The sequence below is a fragment of the Pieris brassicae genome, chromosome 8 (genome assembly GCF_905147105.1).
Source record: "Pieris brassicae chromosome 8, ilPieBrab1.1, whole genome shotgun sequence".
In the NCBI taxonomy this organism is placed as follows: Eukaryota; Metazoa; Arthropoda; class Insecta; order Lepidoptera; family Pieridae; genus Pieris; species Pieris brassicae.
In genome coordinates, this window is record NC_059672.1 from 10,578,459 (window position 1) to 10,598,377 (window position 19,919).

The 19,919-nt window shown below is 34.4% G+C and overlaps 2 protein-coding genes across 2 annotated transcripts in view; one reads left to right on the plus strand and one right to left on the minus strand.

Annotated features, from left to right (window-relative positions):
• Positions 1–7,329, plus strand: part of LOC123713274 (thrombospondin type-1 domain-containing protein 4-like) — a 114,370-nt gene extending 107,041 nt beyond the window's left edge. Inside the window, exons 8-17 of the mRNA XM_045666874.1 lie at positions 294–477; positions 1,240–1,400; positions 1,483–2,016; positions 2,175–2,447; positions 2,567–2,708; positions 2,805–2,980; positions 3,505–3,700; positions 5,100–5,171; positions 6,056–6,162; positions 6,360–7,329. Coding sequence (XP_045522830.1) covers positions 294–477; positions 1,240–1,400; positions 1,483–2,016; positions 2,175–2,447; positions 2,567–2,708; positions 2,805–2,980; positions 3,505–3,700; positions 5,100–5,171; positions 6,056–6,162 — 1,845 coding nt within the window. The 3' untranslated portion in view covers positions 6,360–7,329. The remainder of the gene's footprint in view (positions 1–293; positions 478–1,239; positions 1,401–1,482; positions 2,017–2,174; positions 2,448–2,566; positions 2,709–2,804; positions 2,981–3,504; positions 3,701–5,099; positions 5,172–6,055; positions 6,163–6,359) is intronic.
• A 1,092-nt stretch (positions 7,330–8,421) lies between these two features.
• The window catches only part of LOC123713744 (ADAMTS-like protein 4), a 77,742-nt gene continuing 66,244 nt past the window's right edge, over positions 8,422–19,919 (minus strand). Inside the window, exons 8-17 of the mRNA XM_045667567.1 lie at positions 16,937–17,120; positions 15,171–15,331; positions 14,204–14,470; positions 13,488–13,712; positions 12,985–13,197; positions 11,824–11,974; positions 11,215–11,390; positions 10,441–10,594; positions 10,058–10,132; positions 8,422–9,699 (exon numbers count right to left, since the gene is read on the minus strand). Of these exons, the coding sequence (XP_045523523.1) occupies positions 9,599–9,699; positions 10,058–10,132; positions 10,441–10,594; positions 11,215–11,390; positions 11,824–11,974; positions 12,985–13,197; positions 13,488–13,712; positions 14,204–14,470; positions 15,171–15,331; positions 16,937–17,120 (1,707 nt within the window). The 3' untranslated portion in view covers positions 8,422–9,598. The remainder of the gene's footprint in view (positions 9,700–10,057; positions 10,133–10,440; positions 10,595–11,214; positions 11,391–11,823; positions 11,975–12,984; positions 13,198–13,487; positions 13,713–14,203; positions 14,471–15,170; positions 15,332–16,936; positions 17,121–19,919) is intronic.

A 19,919-nucleotide genomic window follows, 5' to 3' on the forward strand; every position in this document is an offset into this window, starting at 1 on the left:
TTATTAACTAATAAGGATATTTAGCATAAGAAAGTGTTCAATAACACTACATACAGTATCATTAAGGGAAAGATGAGTCTGTTCTTGTGTTAATTTTTTTGACTTGCCACTGTTTAGCACTTAACACTAACAGGGAGTAACACTAATTTCCTAATTCAAATGTTTTGTCCTTTTAAATTTTTCTGTAATTAAAATAAACAAAGGTACAATATTTTTATGTAAATATTTCATTTACTAAGTATTTTTTTTAATTATGTATATTGTAATAGATTGATAATAAAAGTTTTTTTTAGGTTGTAGGTAGAGAAGGCGTGCTATCTTCTACCGCAAGCCGAGAGCTACAATGTGGCAAACGTCTGGTGTCGGGACTCTTCTCTAGACCCAGACTACCCCTCGGTTACTCCTACATCACGACCGTACCGACTGGGGCTTGCAGACTGAACGTCTCAGAAATTGTCTCCAGCGAAAATTATATTGGTAAATACAATTCGGAACGGATCCGTTTAAAAAGTGTTTTCTTAATGTGTAAAAGCCGTGTTAACAAAAGACAATACTACAATTTTTATTGACAAAATTGGCGGAAAATCAATTAATATTTAATTTCACATAGGTCACATTTCAATATAGGTCAGCTGTACTGTAGCAGAAAGGAATTGTAAGGATTTAATTGAGTTCATATTAGTTCAATAAACATAAGTAGCAAGTAGTTAATAATGAGCAGATGCTGTCTCCAAGGCCGTGCAATAAAGCTTTCGGTACAGCAGGCCTAGCCAATAGGTTTCAATTTTTATTGAAATGATTTAGTTCACCAATACTGGGTCACGAGAAATTTTAATAGGACGATGAAGTGCGTAGTGCAAAGATTGATGTCGAATCGATTAATTGAAATTGCACGCGTGCATTTGCAGTTGTTCAACGGAGGCGCCTACGCCTTAGAATAATTGCGAGATAAATCGAGATAGCGGTCTTAGCAATTGGTGGTTAATTATTCGCATGACGCAGTCGGCAATCGTTTCGCCAATTTGTTAATTGTTCCGTAAATATAACACGACCGTAACATCTTCACGTTTATTATTTGATGAGTAATTCGATACCCACGTGTAGTTCGGTTAAATATTTGCATGTGATTTGCGGGACCGTCTTTATACTTTAAATCGGAATTCGATTTATTTTTAATGCTTTCTTTACATTAGATAACTCACTTTGCTAATAAAGACTGTTCTTTCTTGTACATTTTAGCTCTGAGAGTTTCGAATGGCTCATACATTGTTAACGGCGAATTTGCTGTTAGCGCCCCGGGCACCTACGAAGCGGCTGGAGCACGTTTTATATATTCTCGTTCTGGGGGACTGGACAATATATTTGCAATGGGACCTATACATCAAGCCATCGACATTATGGTATGTAGCAATCAAAGTTGCAATGTTATCTAATCAAAATACTTCCATTGTCTATTAATTTATTGTCGTATTCAATTTGCAGGTTCTATATACTCAACCGCATCCTAATATTAAATACGAATACTTAACTGACTCATTACCTGACGAAACTAGCAACGATATTCCGACTGAAGTCAGTGTGCCTCATCATCAAGTACAGAGGCATCATCGTCATCATAACGCCGAATCTCACACGAGAGATAAAATCGATCCTACATTATCGAGACATCCCGATTATAACTCAAAAGAGAATCAAATTAACGTGGAAAGTAACGTCATCGGGAATAGACAATTCATATGGAAGATATTGTCGTACACGCAGTGTTCTAGATCCTGTGGTGGAGGCCTACAGATCGGTAAATACAAGTGTGTAGAAGTGGTTGGTAGAGAAGACAGAGAAGTCTCTCCGGCGCATTGTACTGGATCTCCTCCATCTGCCCGCCGCAGGAGATGTGGCGGAAACCCTTGTCCTCCTCGTTGGAGAGCTGCAGCATGGGGACCATGTCCAGTGTGTGGCCCGGCACATAGGACAAGGATTGTAGGTTGTGTGCAGGATCACGCGCGAGGCATTACCAAGGTGAGAACATTCAAGTAGTGAAGATGATCGCCAACCTTCGAAAATATATGGCACCTTAAAAATTTGTACTTTTGTCTAAAAGCTAATGATACTGACTGACCTTCCATTTTTCTTCTTCTTCTACAGATTGAATTCTTTAAAGAAAATGAATGTTTCAGATATCTGATCAAAAATGTCCACTTCCGATGCCTCCCAGCAGTGAACCCTGCGAAGTTCCTAATTGTGATGGAACATCTGAAGCTAAAGATGAAAAGACACCAAGATTGGATGCCAGGCGTCAAATACGAACAAGAGAACATACGGACACGTTTAGGGAAGGTCCTGTCATCTCGCTGGCTAGCAATATTTCTGAAAACGAAGTTAGTCCAACCTTGGGACCATCGTACAGTTTTACTGCAGCTGGTGGATGGCTTTATACAGAGTGGTCACAGGTAAATGCCACGTGTATTATATGTCCTTCTTTTTAATGAAAACCTACGATATGTCCAAATTATTTTTACATGATTTCACAGGAACAAAAATGACTGAAACTCCATTCTTCTCATTTTAGTGCGTTGGTGCGTGTGTTGGAGGTGGAGTACAGTCTCGTGGAGTACAGTGCGCTGACCCAGCCGGTTGTTCAGCTCTTCGCGCACCACATTCTTCCCAGTCTTGTTCTGCAAGAAAACAGTGTGACGCCCAATGGTTCACGGGTATGATTGTAAAGTAAAATTTAGGAGATTAGTTATATATTTGTAGTTTCAATTAAAACGAAGTAAGTTCTCTTGCTAAGATAATAAGTCTTGCAGGAGACTGGTCCGCCTGTTCAGCTCCATGTGGTGGGCGTCAGATTCGTGGAGTTATTTGCATCGGTGGGAATGGAAGACGGCTGCGAGATGGATCTTGTAGGGCACCGAAGCCTGATGCTGAGCGGGCTTGTGGGGGAACTTGTGCTCCGTCGTGGTACCTCAGTGATTGGGGAGAGGTAATAACGCAATTTCTTAAGTTTAGAATTATACTTAGATATAAATTTCGGTGCAGAAAATTATATAACCCTAGCGAATCCGACAGAAGTTGTCCTGTAAACACCTCTTCAAACAAACAAACAAAGATCTAATAATGTAAATCATTCTCCACTCCACAAAAATATTAATCAAAATCTGTGTAGCCGTTTAACAGTTTAATTACGAACACATGCACAGAAGATTTATATATCTTTACAGCACATATGTGATGTATAGATATATAAATAATATATAGATAATAAATATAGATAGATAACCTAGATACCTACTGCAACGCCATCTTCCAGGCTGATTTGCTGAAACAAATCCTTTAAATAGATTCAGCCGTTAAAGAGGAGTTTAGTGGTATACCAGTACAGTAGAATTATACATATAAAGTTTAATAATTAAAAAGTTAAGCATTGCACAATTATTCGTACTTTTAAAAGGTCTGACTATGTTTTTTATAATATACCAAGGTATAATTAAGTGGCAATTATTTTAGTGTACGGGTCCATGCGAGTCAGGCATACAGACACGTACAGTCTGGTGTGCTCGCGGAGGTGTTGACGGAGCTGAGGGTGCCGCTAGAGACTCCGAGTGTCCTGGCTTGCGACCGTTGGCTCGAAAGTCTTGTGTTCCACCTCGATGCACAACACGTCCTGTTGTGAAACCAGCTCTTATTAACCCTGTGACCACTGGTAAGAAGGCATCACCTGATAATATAATACATGAAATGCAAAATACATCTTAATATATAATGATCCCATTGCTGTATATGACATATTTTGATTTGTTTATGTATTTACTGGTAGATTTTCAGTTGGATTTTAATGTCAAATGAAGATACGAATTCCTTTACTAAAAACGAACGATTTCCTTCTTCTTTAATATTTAATTAATAACCTTTACCGATATAAATTATATATAACACAAAACAAAAGAAAAATGTGTGCGTGTACTAGTTATTCTTAGTAATATATTTTTCGAAAAATGATCTACTATATGGAACTTTACAGAAATTGGTAAAATAAAGTTAAATTGGATAAAGTTTAACAAAAAGCTTTTATTATCATAGACATGAATACAAATAATACTATTCTTTCATTTTACCTTATTACTACTAAGATTATTACAGAATTTCATTAATTGTAATAGAATTATTACTATCATTGTTATCGTTATTAAGTATATATTTTTGTTATTAATGGCTTCGAATCAACCACGGTAGGGACAAGAAAAAGATGGCGTGTAACGGAATAATGTGACGCGTAATCGATAAATGTGACGGTATATTCTTTTTACAACGCCGATAAAGAACTTTCACTTCAATAATAAAAAGCTTAAAACGTTTACAAAAGGAAAATCAATAAAAATATTATATACATTTTGACAAAGTATTTATTCGCCTGTGTTGTGTGATGGTGTAAAAGTGAAGGTATGTATGTGGGGTGTGCTCATGATGCAGGTAATTCAGCGCTATGGATATTCTTAATACGTATGTACACAATTCCATACTTTACTTACAATGCTACATTACAAAGGGCGTGTAAATCACAAATTCTCTACCAATAATTCCATTGATTCTTTATCGTAGTAAAATGTAGCCACGAAGCATAAATAAATCCGAAAGATAAAACATTGTCTCATATTTCAATGTCTTGCATAGACGATATTTGTTTAAGTAATTTTACCTTAAAACCTCATTTTTATTGCACTTTCTAGAACACGTATAGATTACATTAGTATATACTATTAATTAAGCGATTACGGCCCTTTTTGGGCGTCCCGCAGGCTCGTTTGCCCTCCTATCATATTAAAAAAACTTTCAAGTTACAAAAAAATAACAATAAAAATACTAGTAATTTTTTGCTTATTGCAAAAAGAGATCTAGCGAAACAGCGGATTAGGTGTGAGATAGGCACTTAACAATGTTCTTTTTAAAATTGATCTGCCCACTACCGAATATATCCAGCTTCGGATAAGTACTGTGTTTTGGGTAATGTATGATAAAAACGAAAGTTTTTCTGTAAATAAATACTAAGTAAAACATAATGAAAGTCCGTCACTAGGATGTTTAATAATTTTTAATAATTTTAGATTCCCAAAATCGAGTGACTAGGCATCAGAGTCCTAATATTCAGTCTGTCAAACAGCGAACGTTTAGTAATGGTAAGTGTTCGATTATTATTTCTTCGAAACGAAATAGATGAAATACCTGAAATTGTTATGTCGAGTGCTTTGTCAGTAGTCAGAGACAGGCCGCCAGAAGTTGATAGATAACAATTTGATACCGATAAAGCCACTTTCAATATTTTCATATACGAAATAGGTTACAATATTCCGTATTTTTACTGTTTTTTTTTTTTAATTTGACACAGAAACATGACTGTGAGATGCGTTAATGTTACTAAGGTTATTGTAGCCTCATATGTATTTAATCTACATCCTTGATATGTACAAATTCAAATAGCATTTTACTGTACATACAGATCACTATCATTAAACAAAAAAACAAAAAAAAAATTACACCTACAAAAGTCTTAATCCCGTAAGTCGAAAATGTACAGGATTTTGACATAGGGAGTTAACACTTCACGATTAGTCTCGATTCTGCATTTTACCGGAAGTTATGATACGTCTCCCTCGGTCGGTCCTTCTAATATTTATCAAAAGTTGTAAAATGTAGTGATGACGACATGCGAACTTAAAGAATTTCTCTGACCAACGTAATGTTGTTTGTATATTAAACATAAGAAATGAATAATAAGATAATAAGTAATTACTAAACAATAATAAATTAAGACTTTTATTGTTTTGTAACGTGCATTTAAATGTAAACGTGTGACTGCCCATGGGCAACGACTATCACTTAACATCAGAACGTCCTACAATCTGTTTGCTAAAAAAATCTTTGAGGTGTATACTCGGTCATATCGTTGACACATATTTTAATTGTTTATGATAATTTGTAATACCATGCAGGAACGATTATGGCAACACTATATAAATATAAATAAAAATTGATATTTTGACCATATATTTTTAATTTTCAGGGGGATGTATAGATAAGCTGAGTAACTGCATGTTAGCGGTCCAGGCTCGCCTCTGTCATTACCATTATTACGGAGATAACTGCTGCAAGTCCTGTCATGGACGATAGGTGAGGTCTTAATTTGTTTATAGATTATTTTCCAACGTCCAATTTATAACTATGACATGGGTGTAATGATCGTTCAAGCGTACCGAAATTCATTTTTAACCAACCAATAAAAAAAATACTATTTGTCATATGTGAACTGAATTTTTTAAAATAATACATAATTGAACGTAAATTTCAAATTGATGATTTTTTTTCAGGCGCAGGCGCCATACGCAGAGATATAATGTGATAAAATTATGACTAACAGTGATAAGTGAGAGGCACTGCGTATACATATTCTTTTTTTAAATCATAGACAATTTACAATACTTTTTCATATAATTAAAAAAAAAAGGTTTGTTATAAAAACGTACTGGCAGCTTATATGTATCTACATTCGAATCATCATCATCATTGCACAGAGCAAGAATGCACGAATGTTTCATTTAAGTACCAAAAAAGTTTTTATCAAATCAAGAAATATTTTTTTTTTACTTTTCAAATGTATACGAACTGCCCTAACTATCAGATGGAAATAGGGTTTCCATTAAATTACCATCAGACGTAAATAATCTAGAATTGTATTTCAGTAGAAATAGTATGTGATCTCCAGTGTCGAAGATTTCTGAATAAATTTTCATTAAAATAATTCGTGTAGTATTGAGATTTTATCGCATTAGAAACTCCTTTAACAAATCTTAATCAGTCTTATTAGCCTTCTCTTTTCTTCACACTATAAACACTAAGAGAGAGAGAGACGTCAGTGTGTATTTAAGTGTGTGCATAGGAAATAGTATGCACATAATTTAATATTCGCACCAATTTAACATCATTGAATTTTCGAATAATAAATAATATAATTTTAAAATTTGTATTATATTTAGATTTTAATTCTAGCTTTTAATAGGATAGGAAAATTGTAGTATTCCTCTTATTTTAAGTGTGTGTTCATTATTTATTTATAACGATTTTAGCACAATTAGTTGATGACGCCTTATTAATCTGTCTGGATTTCTATTACGTGATCCGTAATATGGATTGTGTGTATATAGTTTTGTATAGCGCATTTATTTACTGGCTGTTAAGTATTTATGTTTTAGTTAAATAAAACGCCATAAATTGTACCATCATAATTATAATAATTTCCGTACTAATAACGCGTATAACATTGTACAAAAATAATAAGCTTTAAAAACTATTTTTTGTTTTATTTCCATATATGTACTTATTTTGTTTTTATACCCCAAAAATAAATTTAAAAAATCATTTTATCTAAAAAAGTGGACGGACGGCAACTGGCAGCCATATCGCTTTCGAAAAATTAATAAGATATAAGGTTAGCAAAAATACATAAGGCATAGTTTTTAGACAAAACTAATTGAACAAAATAAAGCCATTAAAACAGTGCTCAGGACAATATTAAGAAACGACACATAAAAGAAAAAGAAGGACATATAAAATGAATCAGGATTTTTTTCTAATATTTGCTTAACAAGGAGCTGTTTTTCAGTGTTCGAAGCTTTAAGGGTTAAATTACTCAAATCTAAGTGAAATTTAAAAAAAAGCATTCCTTATAAATGTCAAATAAACTAGCCGAACATTTATTCATTAGAATAATAACGCCATAGGTGAAACCGAATATTTATATTTAAAAAAATTGTAGATAGAATACTGGACTTAGGGTCTATTTCACAATTTATGGATAAAGCACCAAATAGCTGCTGCTAAATGCAACACATAAATTATTTGGAAGATAAAAGTTCCGAATAAGAAACTTCGCGTTTCATCGCACTCATAACTTACGACGGGACTTTATGTCACGAATAGCGCTATCCGACAGTCGTGCAACGCAACAATAGTGTTTATCCTACCTATAAGTAATAAATAGCTTATTTGGAACTTATTGAACTTATCCCTACATTGTGAAGCAGAGAACAAGCCTGATTTTACTTCACATCATACCAGCTTCCGTCCCCTCTGCAATGTTTCTTCGTTACCTATTTATTTTGGGCTTCCATGTTTACTCTCGAGCATTCCCATCGAGGGCTTTTTTGGCATTGTGACTTGGATCCCTTCGGATCATACGGCCCATTTCCACTTTCAGCGTATAATAAACAATACGTTTTATATATGAAAAATCTCTACGTTAATTGTCTATAGAAGAAACGGGAACCTTTGCTTCGTTGCGCGTCTTTGCTTAAATAAGGAATAAATAAAAGACGATTCTAGTTTCCATTTTATATTCACGTATATTTACAATTACAGCGTATTTATAAAAATCTCAAAATCTATATAAAATGTTTATATAATCCTAAATTAGATAGATACAATACTTTGCATATTCAACACTATAAAAATGCTAGACGAATGTCCACAACCATGGGCGCATCGTAAATTTCTGGGGCTCTAACGCTGTTACTGGGTAGTGCCCCCCCCCCGTAATAGACGTGCACACGTGAAAATATACACCGACCGAAAGCAAGCGACGGGGAATTCCCCGTTGCGTTCGGTAGTTGCGCATGAGTGGGTTGATCTCAGGGATTCGAACATTATGATTGGATTTCTTTGAATTTCAGATGTTTTTATTAAAAATATCGCCTATTGTTTTCAGTACAGTTGCAGCTCAAGAAGCCCTTAAGTAGATCCGCCCTTGTCCATAACACGTTGTCGCTTACACAACTATTTTTGTAAATTAGACGTCATTACATATAAATACACTTAACATTAACATTATGAGGAGGAAGAAACGGTTTATTATTTTCCATAATCTTTATACAATTAAAATTAGTGTAACTATAAATTATCGCATTTTGTAACGTATTACCGTTATTTTTGATACAAACAATTCGTTCTATACGGTAACAAGCGCATAAAATATTTCATTAGGTAATACACAAACCCACTATGAATAATGTAAGATGTTTTAAACAAAAATGTTACGTTGGCACACTAGTGACTTGACTTAGTTAGACTGTCAAACTCTTAGTACAGGTGTCTAAAACTCTGTATCAAATAACATTTCTCGATTGCGTAGACTAATTTGATTTGTTGAACATCAATTCAAAATTGTGTCAAAAATTGCCAGGATATATAAATAACAGATTACAGACAACGTATAAGTCGCTTCATATTAATAATAAAAAAAGAAACAAAAATAAAAACTGGAATCACATTTAACAATACTACAAATTATTGTTAAATGTCAGTTCAGTGACAGTAGAAGCTACAATACTAGCTTCACTAGCTACAATATTAGCTAATCGCCATTTCCGCAGATGCTTTTATCATCCATAGATTATTAAAATAATAACGTAACATTATACTATGTGAACTTCTTTTAGAGGTCCATTACGAAGTATATTCATACGTAATGTTCTATTACGTATGAATATACTTCGTATTTGGATACTCGCGTAAATAGAACAACTCTGTTGTCTTTTAGAGAATATGAATGAGATTACGTCCTACAAGAATTGCAACAATTCTGTATGTAATACTTGTAATGACAGAGTCGTGCTTGTACAGCTAAAGCGCAATTTGTCAACTTGTCCTCACAATCTGAAATAACAAATGAAATTAATTACTTATTGGTGGAATTTATAAATAACTATAACATGATTTACGGTCGTGCGTTGTTAAGTACGAGTATGGGACTGAATATAAAACTATCGTATCTAGCTGTTTTATAAAGTACTCACAATTTTACGTGTGTAAATCTCAATAGGGTTTCGGTAGGGGTTTATGTATACCACACATTTTGTATAGCAACAGTGTGTAGCGTACAATTTGTAGCACCGGTCGTTCTTTCCGCTCGTAATAAAATATTAGCTTCTAAGTATGTTTCATTTCCTACGCACTTCTTAACTAAGTGGCTGCACACATGCACACCTAAACATTTCTATAATTCAAATATTACCTTTCTCTTCTGGTACTGCTGTGGTTGTTGGTTGATGTGTAATTGGTCTTTGTGTAGTTTCCAGTACTTGTGACTCTGGAATTAGATTGTAAAATTCCCTTGAGTTTAACAGAGTAAGTTTAATACAAAAAAAATATTATACGTATTCGTTGACCTGTGGGACACGTTCAGGGTCGAAACTCAGCGCGAACATTCCACTGTCAAAATTCAAAACGTTTTTAATAGACAGGAGTAACTACTAGGGGTTGGATAAAGTAATGTGACACTGTTGAGTCAGACTCCCGTTCCTCAAAAACGTTTTGGATTTGACATCAGCTATACATCGCAAGTCCCATTAGTAGACTATTATATTCTGGAATCTTCTATGTAAACGATTAACTCACGAATGATCTTGGTAGAGTCAATACAACGCGGAGTACATGGCTGCGTGGCGAGAGGTCTCGTTGATTTACACATCGTTTCATTGGCGTTTTCGCCGCGTGCGCATACAACAGTCCTATGTTGTACACCTATACCGAGTGTACAGTTTCCTACGCACTGTGGAAATAAGTAATATTTACCTAATACAATATTTTCCTACACATTCGCACACACATGCGCAGAATAATTGCAAAATGATATTTATATCAACAAAAACAAAAATAATCACTTGTCAATCTACTAGGCAAGCAGAAGGTGAACCTCATGTGCTTGACACACGACTGTTTGGGTCTAAGACAAGCGTTCGATTGAATGTTAAATGCGCGTATAGACAGAAAGTCCAAAAGCACAGCCGAGGATCAAACTACAACCTCAAGGATGAGAGTCGGACGCTGGAGCCACTAGGCCAACATTGCTTTTCTTTAAAGTCAACAGAGAGCAAAATAATTTTGATGTGGCTATTGTGGTCATAAGGACTAGCGCTTAGTAGGCCGTATGTCAAGGCCGTGTGTTTCGAACTGGGTGAGTTAGCGATGTCTCCTTTATGAATCTAATTCTAAGTGTTACCCTTAGTCTAGACTTCGAATACTAGTCAAGTCTTGAGCGTATGCGCAAATTGAAGGACGCAAAATAAATGAAATTTTCTCGAATGCATTGCAACTTTTTTCTCTTAACGGGGGTGGGGGGTCATCTATAATCTATCTTCCTTTTATATAATAATGTAGTATATTTTTTACCTGTCCCCAGTCACTGGTAAACCAATCCGGAGTACAGTCCTGACCACAAGTGCGTTCGCTCTCCGGTTTTGGAGCCTTGCATGCAGATTCTTTCAAATGTCTCCCTGTACCACCGATACATAGTACACCCCGCACTTCCTTTCCCTCGCATGAAGAGGTGCAGGCGGACCAGTCCCCTATAAAAATATAAAATTTAAAATAACAATATTTTTCCTGTATACGTTATAATAGATTTAGTTGCGAGTTTACATATTTGAATCCAAAATTTCCAATAAAAATTAAATGCATATATGTATTAATGTACAAGTATAAGTTGTAAGTAATATATTTAAAAGTGAAAATACATTTTGTCGAATGTAATATTTATTTCTAGCTTTCCAACGTTCCACGTTCAAAGCCTTTAATTTTAGACAAATGAAAATATGTATTAAACGAAAACAGAAACAGATAAAAACCTTCCTTAAAAACTGTCACATACATAAGGTCTAATACAACGGTCACGTTTCCGCTCGTTAATCTAAACAAAAACAAACAGTAAAACTAAAACGACACATATGCCTTGCCCTATGTAAAGTAGCAGTGTTAGTCAAAAATAAAATAAAAACCTACCAGTGAACCAATGGCCTTCATGTGCTTCGCAAGACATTTTCGGTAAACAATTGCGGGAGTACTCTGGCGGTGACGGCGGAGCACACCCAGAGGGATCAGCGCATCGCACCGCTCGAGTTTGTATACCTCCGCCCACGCACCAACCGACACACTGGGTCCAAAGAGTGAGATTTAAAATAAATATTAGTCAGGGTTATTTGTTTTATTATGTTTTGGTAGTAATAGCAGGCCTGGTTTCCGAACCATTCATCGAAGTATTCGATTCCATTCATAAATAGGCAGTAAAATAGCAATCGCATTCTGAACAACAGAAACAACGGAGCCGGTTTCAAAAATTGTTTTACCATTGAATGCAACATTATCTAGGTATATAACTTAAGCTATATTTTTCACAGTATTAAATATATTTTCAGCCGTGCTAGGCCGGGATAAGATACGCCCAAAATAATTTGTTCTTTAAAATGTTGTAAAGTGCAAAACTGAAGTGGAGAAATTCGAGCGATATTTTTTTCTCCTTGAAGTCAGAGGAAGGTTTTAATGCAGAGGAAAATTGGTGGTAAAATTGTAGACTAAGTAGTTGAGCTAATTATAAATAAAAATTGCACAATTACAGTATAATTTCAAATAATGAATCGAATACAAAATTAACAACCTTTGCAAGCATTACATAAATTGTATTGTAATAGCAAAATAGCGTAATAAATGTATTGTCCATAGCTGGTATGAACAATGATGTTTCAAATGTATGATTGCCTTTATTAAGGATGTCGCAAACTTGCAGGTATTTCGTCCGTAAAACAAAGTATTTTAGTACTTAGTACTTTCTAGGTTCAAGTCCAAGCATAAACTATAATTATCTAATTCCAACTTATTTTATTTAAATCACCATTAAAAGTTAAAATAAATTTATTTGATTAAATGCTTTGACTTTACAGTTACGTGATTGCTCTCTATGAAGACAACTAAAAACTTCTTGGTCTTTCTGAACCATATTAAGATGTGTATTTTAATTGGTTAGTAGATACAAATATTACTTACTGGTTGTAATATAAATAAATACATAGTAATCTTATCTTCAGGCCTTTTGCCGTAAAAGCGTAATACAGCGTAGTTATTTCTTAATGAATATCGATTTTTTATGACTATAAAATGATTTCTTACCTCAGACCAGTTGGTGTAAAGCCACGCGGCGGTGCCAAGGTTATATTCTGGTCCTACATTCAAATCAGTATCTACTTCGATTGTATAAACGGGCCCATCTCTGAAGGCATCCACTTGTTTCTTCGAAGGTTTAGTAACTTCTGAATTACAAACTGGGATATTGCACTTCTCAGTTACAGCGGGTTTCGGCGCAGGACATTTTGCGTCACTTATCTATAAAATATTAATATTAAATCAAAATGTTACAGAATATCAGTAATCCGGTTTCCTCACGATGTTTTCCTTCAACGTTCGAGCGAATGTGCACATAGTCTATGGTTGCACAGCTGGGGATCGAACCTCAGGGATGAGATTCGCACGCTGAAGCTACTAGGTCAATACTGCTTGTATTATGTTATATTAAATATATGTACATTTATTTAAGATACACGAAGACAGAAGACAGATACACACAGAAGTGATAGAGATAATAATAATTAATTCATTAAAGTAAAAAAGCAAACCTTAGTAATTCCCTTGGAATGATCTTGAACACACCCAACAATCCTGCTTCTAGTTGACGGTCCACATTGAGGGCAGGAAGACCAGGCGGCTGCCCTCCACCTTGGCGGACACGGAATGTTCCCACAGCGTCTTCTTTTTCCACCAGGAGCTGCACCCACGCAGTGTGCCGGAGAAACTTCCCGATCATCAGTATTACTGGATTCGACGCATCGGTACTTGCCTACCTGTTATTAAAAATTATACCTAATAATGCTCACTCAAGCATATGTCTAACTAAATAATGACTATAATTTTCAATATTAAATAATTTGTGTAAATCATTAATATAGTACATAAATGTGTAGCGGAAATAATAAATGTTTTTGTTAACAAAATCATAATATCATTTTACAAAAAAAAATTGTCTCGTTATTAGCTCAGCAAAAAACTTTTTTTTTAAACTAAAATAAAGCGTCCTGTAACATATCTGAAAAGAAAACGTGGGTCCCGCCACCTGGCTCAGACTCGCCCATAAATATCATGAGGATATTTCCGGAATAGTTGTCAACCTGACCCGCCGGGAAACACCAAGCCCTAAGCACTAAGTTTAAGCAAATAAATTCCCGTTTTAGGAAAGGGGAGGTTTTGACACTCCCTTCTCGGCCACGGTCTACCTGATCGCGTGCCTAATTGGCTATGTAGGGGTCCTATAAATGGAAAAGATATAGAAGCCTACCTGAAAGCCACCTCCACAGCTTCGAGAACATTGGGTATATGATATTATTTTCCAAAGGAATTTTCGAGTACCAACAACATTTTCGATTGAATTCTCATTGTCTGTGTGTCTCGGTACGTTATACGAGTGATCAAAACCATGGTGACGCCTTATATGTTTAGGAGGGGATTCTGTCTCCTTCGTGATGGATTCTATGTCAACTTCTCCAGGCATTGCGTCTGTGAAGTATTCGTATTTGATACTCGGGTTCGGTTCGGTGTAGAGAATCTGAAAATTGTATCATTTTTGAACACATACACGAGTATCACACAAATTACGTAGGCAATTTTAAAAACAATTTTAACAGACTTTAGGTCTGGAGCATGGAATACGTGTGGATGAATTGTTGTGCCGAATTAGCAAGGGTTTATTTCTGCACTTAACTAAAGGTACCGAGTAAGGTACAGGATAAGTAATACTAAACACTGTTTAATTTACACTTTTATTAAAGTTCAATGTAACATAGGTTACACTGAAAATGTTTAGAAAATGAAAAACGGCTTAATGTAGAAAGTTCCCAATACTTTTATTTGTTTTTAAAAGTAATCGCCGTTCCTCTCTACACATCGTGGCATTCGATGGAACCTATTCTAGCTTTGTTGTTGAGTAAGCCCACAACGAAAGTCATAATAAATCATTAACGTGTAATTTTCACGTGTAACAAGATTTTTAAATTTGCTACCAATTCACAAAACCAAATGACAAATGAATGCAATATACTACAATAGATTACCAAAGAATTCTAAAATTGAAATTCAAAAAGTTTTCATTAGCAATGTTTATAACTGGCCAGTTCTAAACAGAGCGTTGTGCAATTGGCGCTAGCATAACTAGCTGTCACTATAAACAAAAACATTCACAGTTAACACATGCAAATAAATAATTGGAACCAGTTTAAATGTTTAAAGATTGAAGCTTAATATCATACCATTATATCAATAGGAAAATGTATAGGCCCAGATGCAAACACGGAATCCAAACCAGATTTGCGAGTGTAAGTGAATCTTGCGCCTGCTGCTTCGTATACTCCAGGGGAACTAACGGCAAACTCACCGTTCATTATATACGTTCCGTTCGTTATCTTTAAAGCTGAGAAATAAAGGTAACCACAATGTTTATATAACGAATAGCAATAAGGGGCAATTACAAATGAATTGGGTCATTAAATTAGGGATTGAAATTATTAGCAGGAAACGTAGTAACTATTTCAAACGATTATGTATTTTAGGGCTGCTATCATAACTCACACACATATATAAATGTATAACCAAGTAGAATAGATGTAAAATATTTCTACTGGATGTCCCGGTGAAACAAGACTTGTTAGAGCAGTGTTTCTCATTCTTATGCCTACGTAACATACATAATTAATATATTAAAAAATATATTTGTTCACTTAAGAAATTTTAAAGATAGGTTTTAGGCAGAAAGCACTAGGAAATTGTTAACGAAACAATTAGTAAATTTTCAAAACACAATGAAAAACTGGATTCCAATATTCTAAATAAAGATTTTTCTTGAAAGATTGAATTTAGTGAGATCCTTGCGCTTTATGCATGCTGCTCACAATTACTGTTATCAATATTTCAGCTCTAAATATGGGTTTAACCATAATCCTTTAGAATAAAGCACGATAATATTAGCACGGCATGAAAAAGTTTTAGTAAAAACATATAAACCTAAAACGTACCGTACCGAATATATTTTTTTCTAAAGAATAATGTTTACAATACAATCAATATCGAACTGAAATATCAATCTAAACATTTGTAACAATTTAATAGAATCAACAAAATTAAACAGTTTTTACATTGAAATTGCAGTAGGCAAATGAAATCTGTACATAGATACGTTTGTTTACAGACAATGTAAAAAGCTTGTAATTGATTCGAAGCAAGGTGAACTATTATAATCGCTTGGTATTGAACGAATGATTTACGATCAATCTAATCGACAATAAGTAAGTGACCAACCTCATGTTTCGCTATTTGCCATCAAAGGGGCATTCACTGGTTAATAATGAATGATGAATGTCGACAGATCATCATTCATTGAGGATAAATGATTTAGACAGTAAACTTAAACGGGAAAGTGCAGATTTTGCAGGTTGCATTCACATCATTTTAAAGACGACAAAATTATACCATCCGTTGTATTAATGAAACGATCTTATTTCGAAAATGTTTGAACTGCGAATTCTTTAAGTTAATTCATTTTTAAATTATCACGAACCATCCGGGAAAAGATGAGTGGATGCCTTGATAGAAATGGCAGGAATAGACACGCGGATTATCTATAGAGACTGGAAAGAGTTGGAGAATGGACCCAAAAGGGGTCCGTGTTCACAAGCGACTAACATATTACTACTAACAATGTTTGAAATATAAACTAAAGATTTGAAGAAGAGGCTTTAAAAGAAAACACTTTTTTACCGGATTAAAGCTATTTGTATTATTGAAAACGTATGAGATGGCTTTTCTAAAGCAACCTTAAAAATAGTAACTTAATATATATCTCATAAAATATGCCTGTTATTCATTACTGTTATTATTTGTCAATACTTTAAGATCTTATTAAGATATCCTTAATATATCTCTAATCAATACAAGTTCTCGCTCGTTCATTCGGATAAATTGCATCCCATCCAATAATTACCATTCCATTTGTAAGCGTATTAACACCAGTAATCCTCACCTATATAATTATCGCTGGGCAGTATTTCCGAGACATTGAGCCGACAGGCGCCCTGCGGGACCGTCGTGATGTAGGAGTAGCCCAGAGGAAGCCTCGGACGTGCGAAGAGGCCCGACACTAGGCGTCGCCCGCATCTGACCTCACGAGTGCTCGCTATAGAAAGAACTGATTCTCGGCCGACCGCCTGTGATTAAAAATATTTTATATAATTGTTATGTATTTTTGGTTTGCATTGATAATAGCAATGGTAAAGATGACAGAGCAAGTTAGGCTAGAAACTTCTAACTTGCAATATAATTTGCATTGTGTGGTATTAAGCAGATTTTTACATCAGTTGTATTTTTTTTTATCTGTTTGATTGCTATAATAAATAAGTGTACTTCCACGGGATTGGATTCAGTCCAGTCGCTAATCAGAGTCGTGTAGATATAGTAACACCTTTAGTAAAGGACCCTTTCACTTGTCACTTTTTTATTGATATTTTAATATAGTAATAGCGTTACGATAATATGGTTCGACTCAGAAAAGAGACTTAACTCTGACTTCGTGTATTTCAAAATTCAATACGTCTTCGAGATACAACCAAAGGAGTAAGACTTGTTTCTGAATATCTCCATTGTTTTTCGTGGATCAGTTAGTTCGGTTTGGAACTGGGAGTAAATTTAAATTAAGAACAACTTTCTATTCACTTTGATGAGTGTAGTAAAACCAATAAATGTTATTTTGTTTTTATCCTTATTTTATAGTTAACAATAATGTTTTTAATTAATATCATAATATAACAATTAGAAATTATAACTTCACAACAAATTGAAGGCGTTATAGAAATGTTGAAATTGATATTTTATCTTAGGTTTAGTAAAATAAGAACTTATCATATTCCGTAATTTTATCAATTAATACCGACAGCATCGTGTTCATCCATAATCACTTTTTAAGTAGGTGTCACACTAATGTAACGTTGAAGGCGCCAGGCGCGTCTTTAATTAACACTATAAATGAAAGGATGACTATATGAAGTAACATTAGAGTTAGGTAAGAGTTTTATGAGAGATATTTCCCTAACAGATCTTTAATTTGTTATAATTAATTAATAATGAAATAAATTTAATGATAGGTTTTTTTTATTGGTTAATGTTCAGTAATGATACATTTTTAACGAAGGACTTTTGGATATGGTCAAAGCCCTGATGAAGGCACGTTATAGTGCGTATTCAATATCTCTGATTGCAGAGATCACAGAGTCGGTTAGACTTCTGACAACGGACTTTTAAACAAAAAAGTAGAAAATATTTAATTGAGTTCAAATTTATTCGAAAATTGTTAAAATTTTGTTTTTATTGGTTGTTGGTTTATGTTAAGGGAGGAACCTGTGATCAGTCCAACCACTGACTGCCCGGCCCAAAGGCAGGGATAGAGAAGTTCAATGTATCATTAATAATAATTATAATAAATAAAGACTGTTTAATTTCCAATCATGACAAAAAAGATAATATATGGCTTTACATTATTTTATTTAACTTTTTATCCTTAATCTTAATCTAAATTCAGTAAGTAGCCCCTCCCCATGTATCCTTGTGGCTTAAAAAAGTGTGAAATTTTTGTATGTCCACGTGTCTCCAGGATAACGTCTGTCGGGACTGTTATACTATTTGCGAGATTGATTGATATACATACACACAAATACGATAATGTCTATACTAGCCTTAACTAAAGCTATATATATATACGTACATATAATAACATACTTAATTCTTATTCCATATGCCTTAATCAGGAGCGAAACATCTTCATTTCTTAATCTTGACGTTGCATATTTTAAAAGCTTATTAAGAAACGCATGTTCAAAACGCATTATGTAAATCGTCACTTGGAAACTGTTTGTGTGCAAATGTTGAAAATTGTTTATTTTGAACTGGTTTCGAGTGCATTTTAAATAACTGAGAAACAACTTACCGAGTTGAAAATAAACGAATGTTTATAAAAAAACTATGGAAATGTTCCATATATTTCTTATACCGTTCAATATTTTCATAGCCACTACACAGCGAAATTTAAAAAAAATGTTAAAATTGTATTATCTTTCTAGATATACATAATGTTAACTAAATATATTTTTTACATATCAGCTCACAGCCGTACACAATCTGAGAGGAGTTGCTTCAGCTTCAGCGTGCTTCTCATTCTTGAGGTAGGTTTGATCCACGGCTGTGCTCCTATGGAATTTCTGTACGCATATAACATTCGCTCGACTGGTGAGGGAAAACATCGTAAGGAAATCATAGACCCAAAAAAGACGGCGTGTGTCTGACACAGGAGGCTGATCACTGAGACTATCTACTAATCTATCTTCTGATCCATATATGATCTACTACTAGGCAACCTTACCTAGGTTTATAACTGAACAATAGTGGATCTAGTCAACGTAGGGCGTAGGGGCTATACAATATTTTTTCGCTTCTCCTAGTGATGAATTGGTAATAGCAGGAGAAGTTGGGTTCGATCGCCTACTCATTGTTAGTTCAATGGGTAAATAAAGACAGTTATGGGTCCCAACATCCCTAATGCACCAAGACAAGCTGAGAGAAGAGTGTTGTGGAGCTAGCAAGTTGACGTATGGGTTAGCGTTTTTCAAGATAGACATGAACTTTAGTAATGAAGTAGAAGTGAGTCAACAAATCATGAACGTTAACAGTTTTCATCTTTATTTAACAGCAACTTAAGGTAAATAGTTATAATCTTAATAAAATAACTTGTGAAATAAAAGGCTCTATAAAAACTAACCTTTCACGTCCATGCGCAAAATATCCATTTGTTTTTATTTATATTTTATGACTTCATTTATATGGAAATTAAGTTATAAATTAACACGAGATCTCCTTTTTTGGGCGTTCCATTATAACGCGATAACAGTAATGGAAACGACCATATCTTTTATTAAGCACAAAAAATAAATAAATTAGAATTTTATTTTACTTTTATT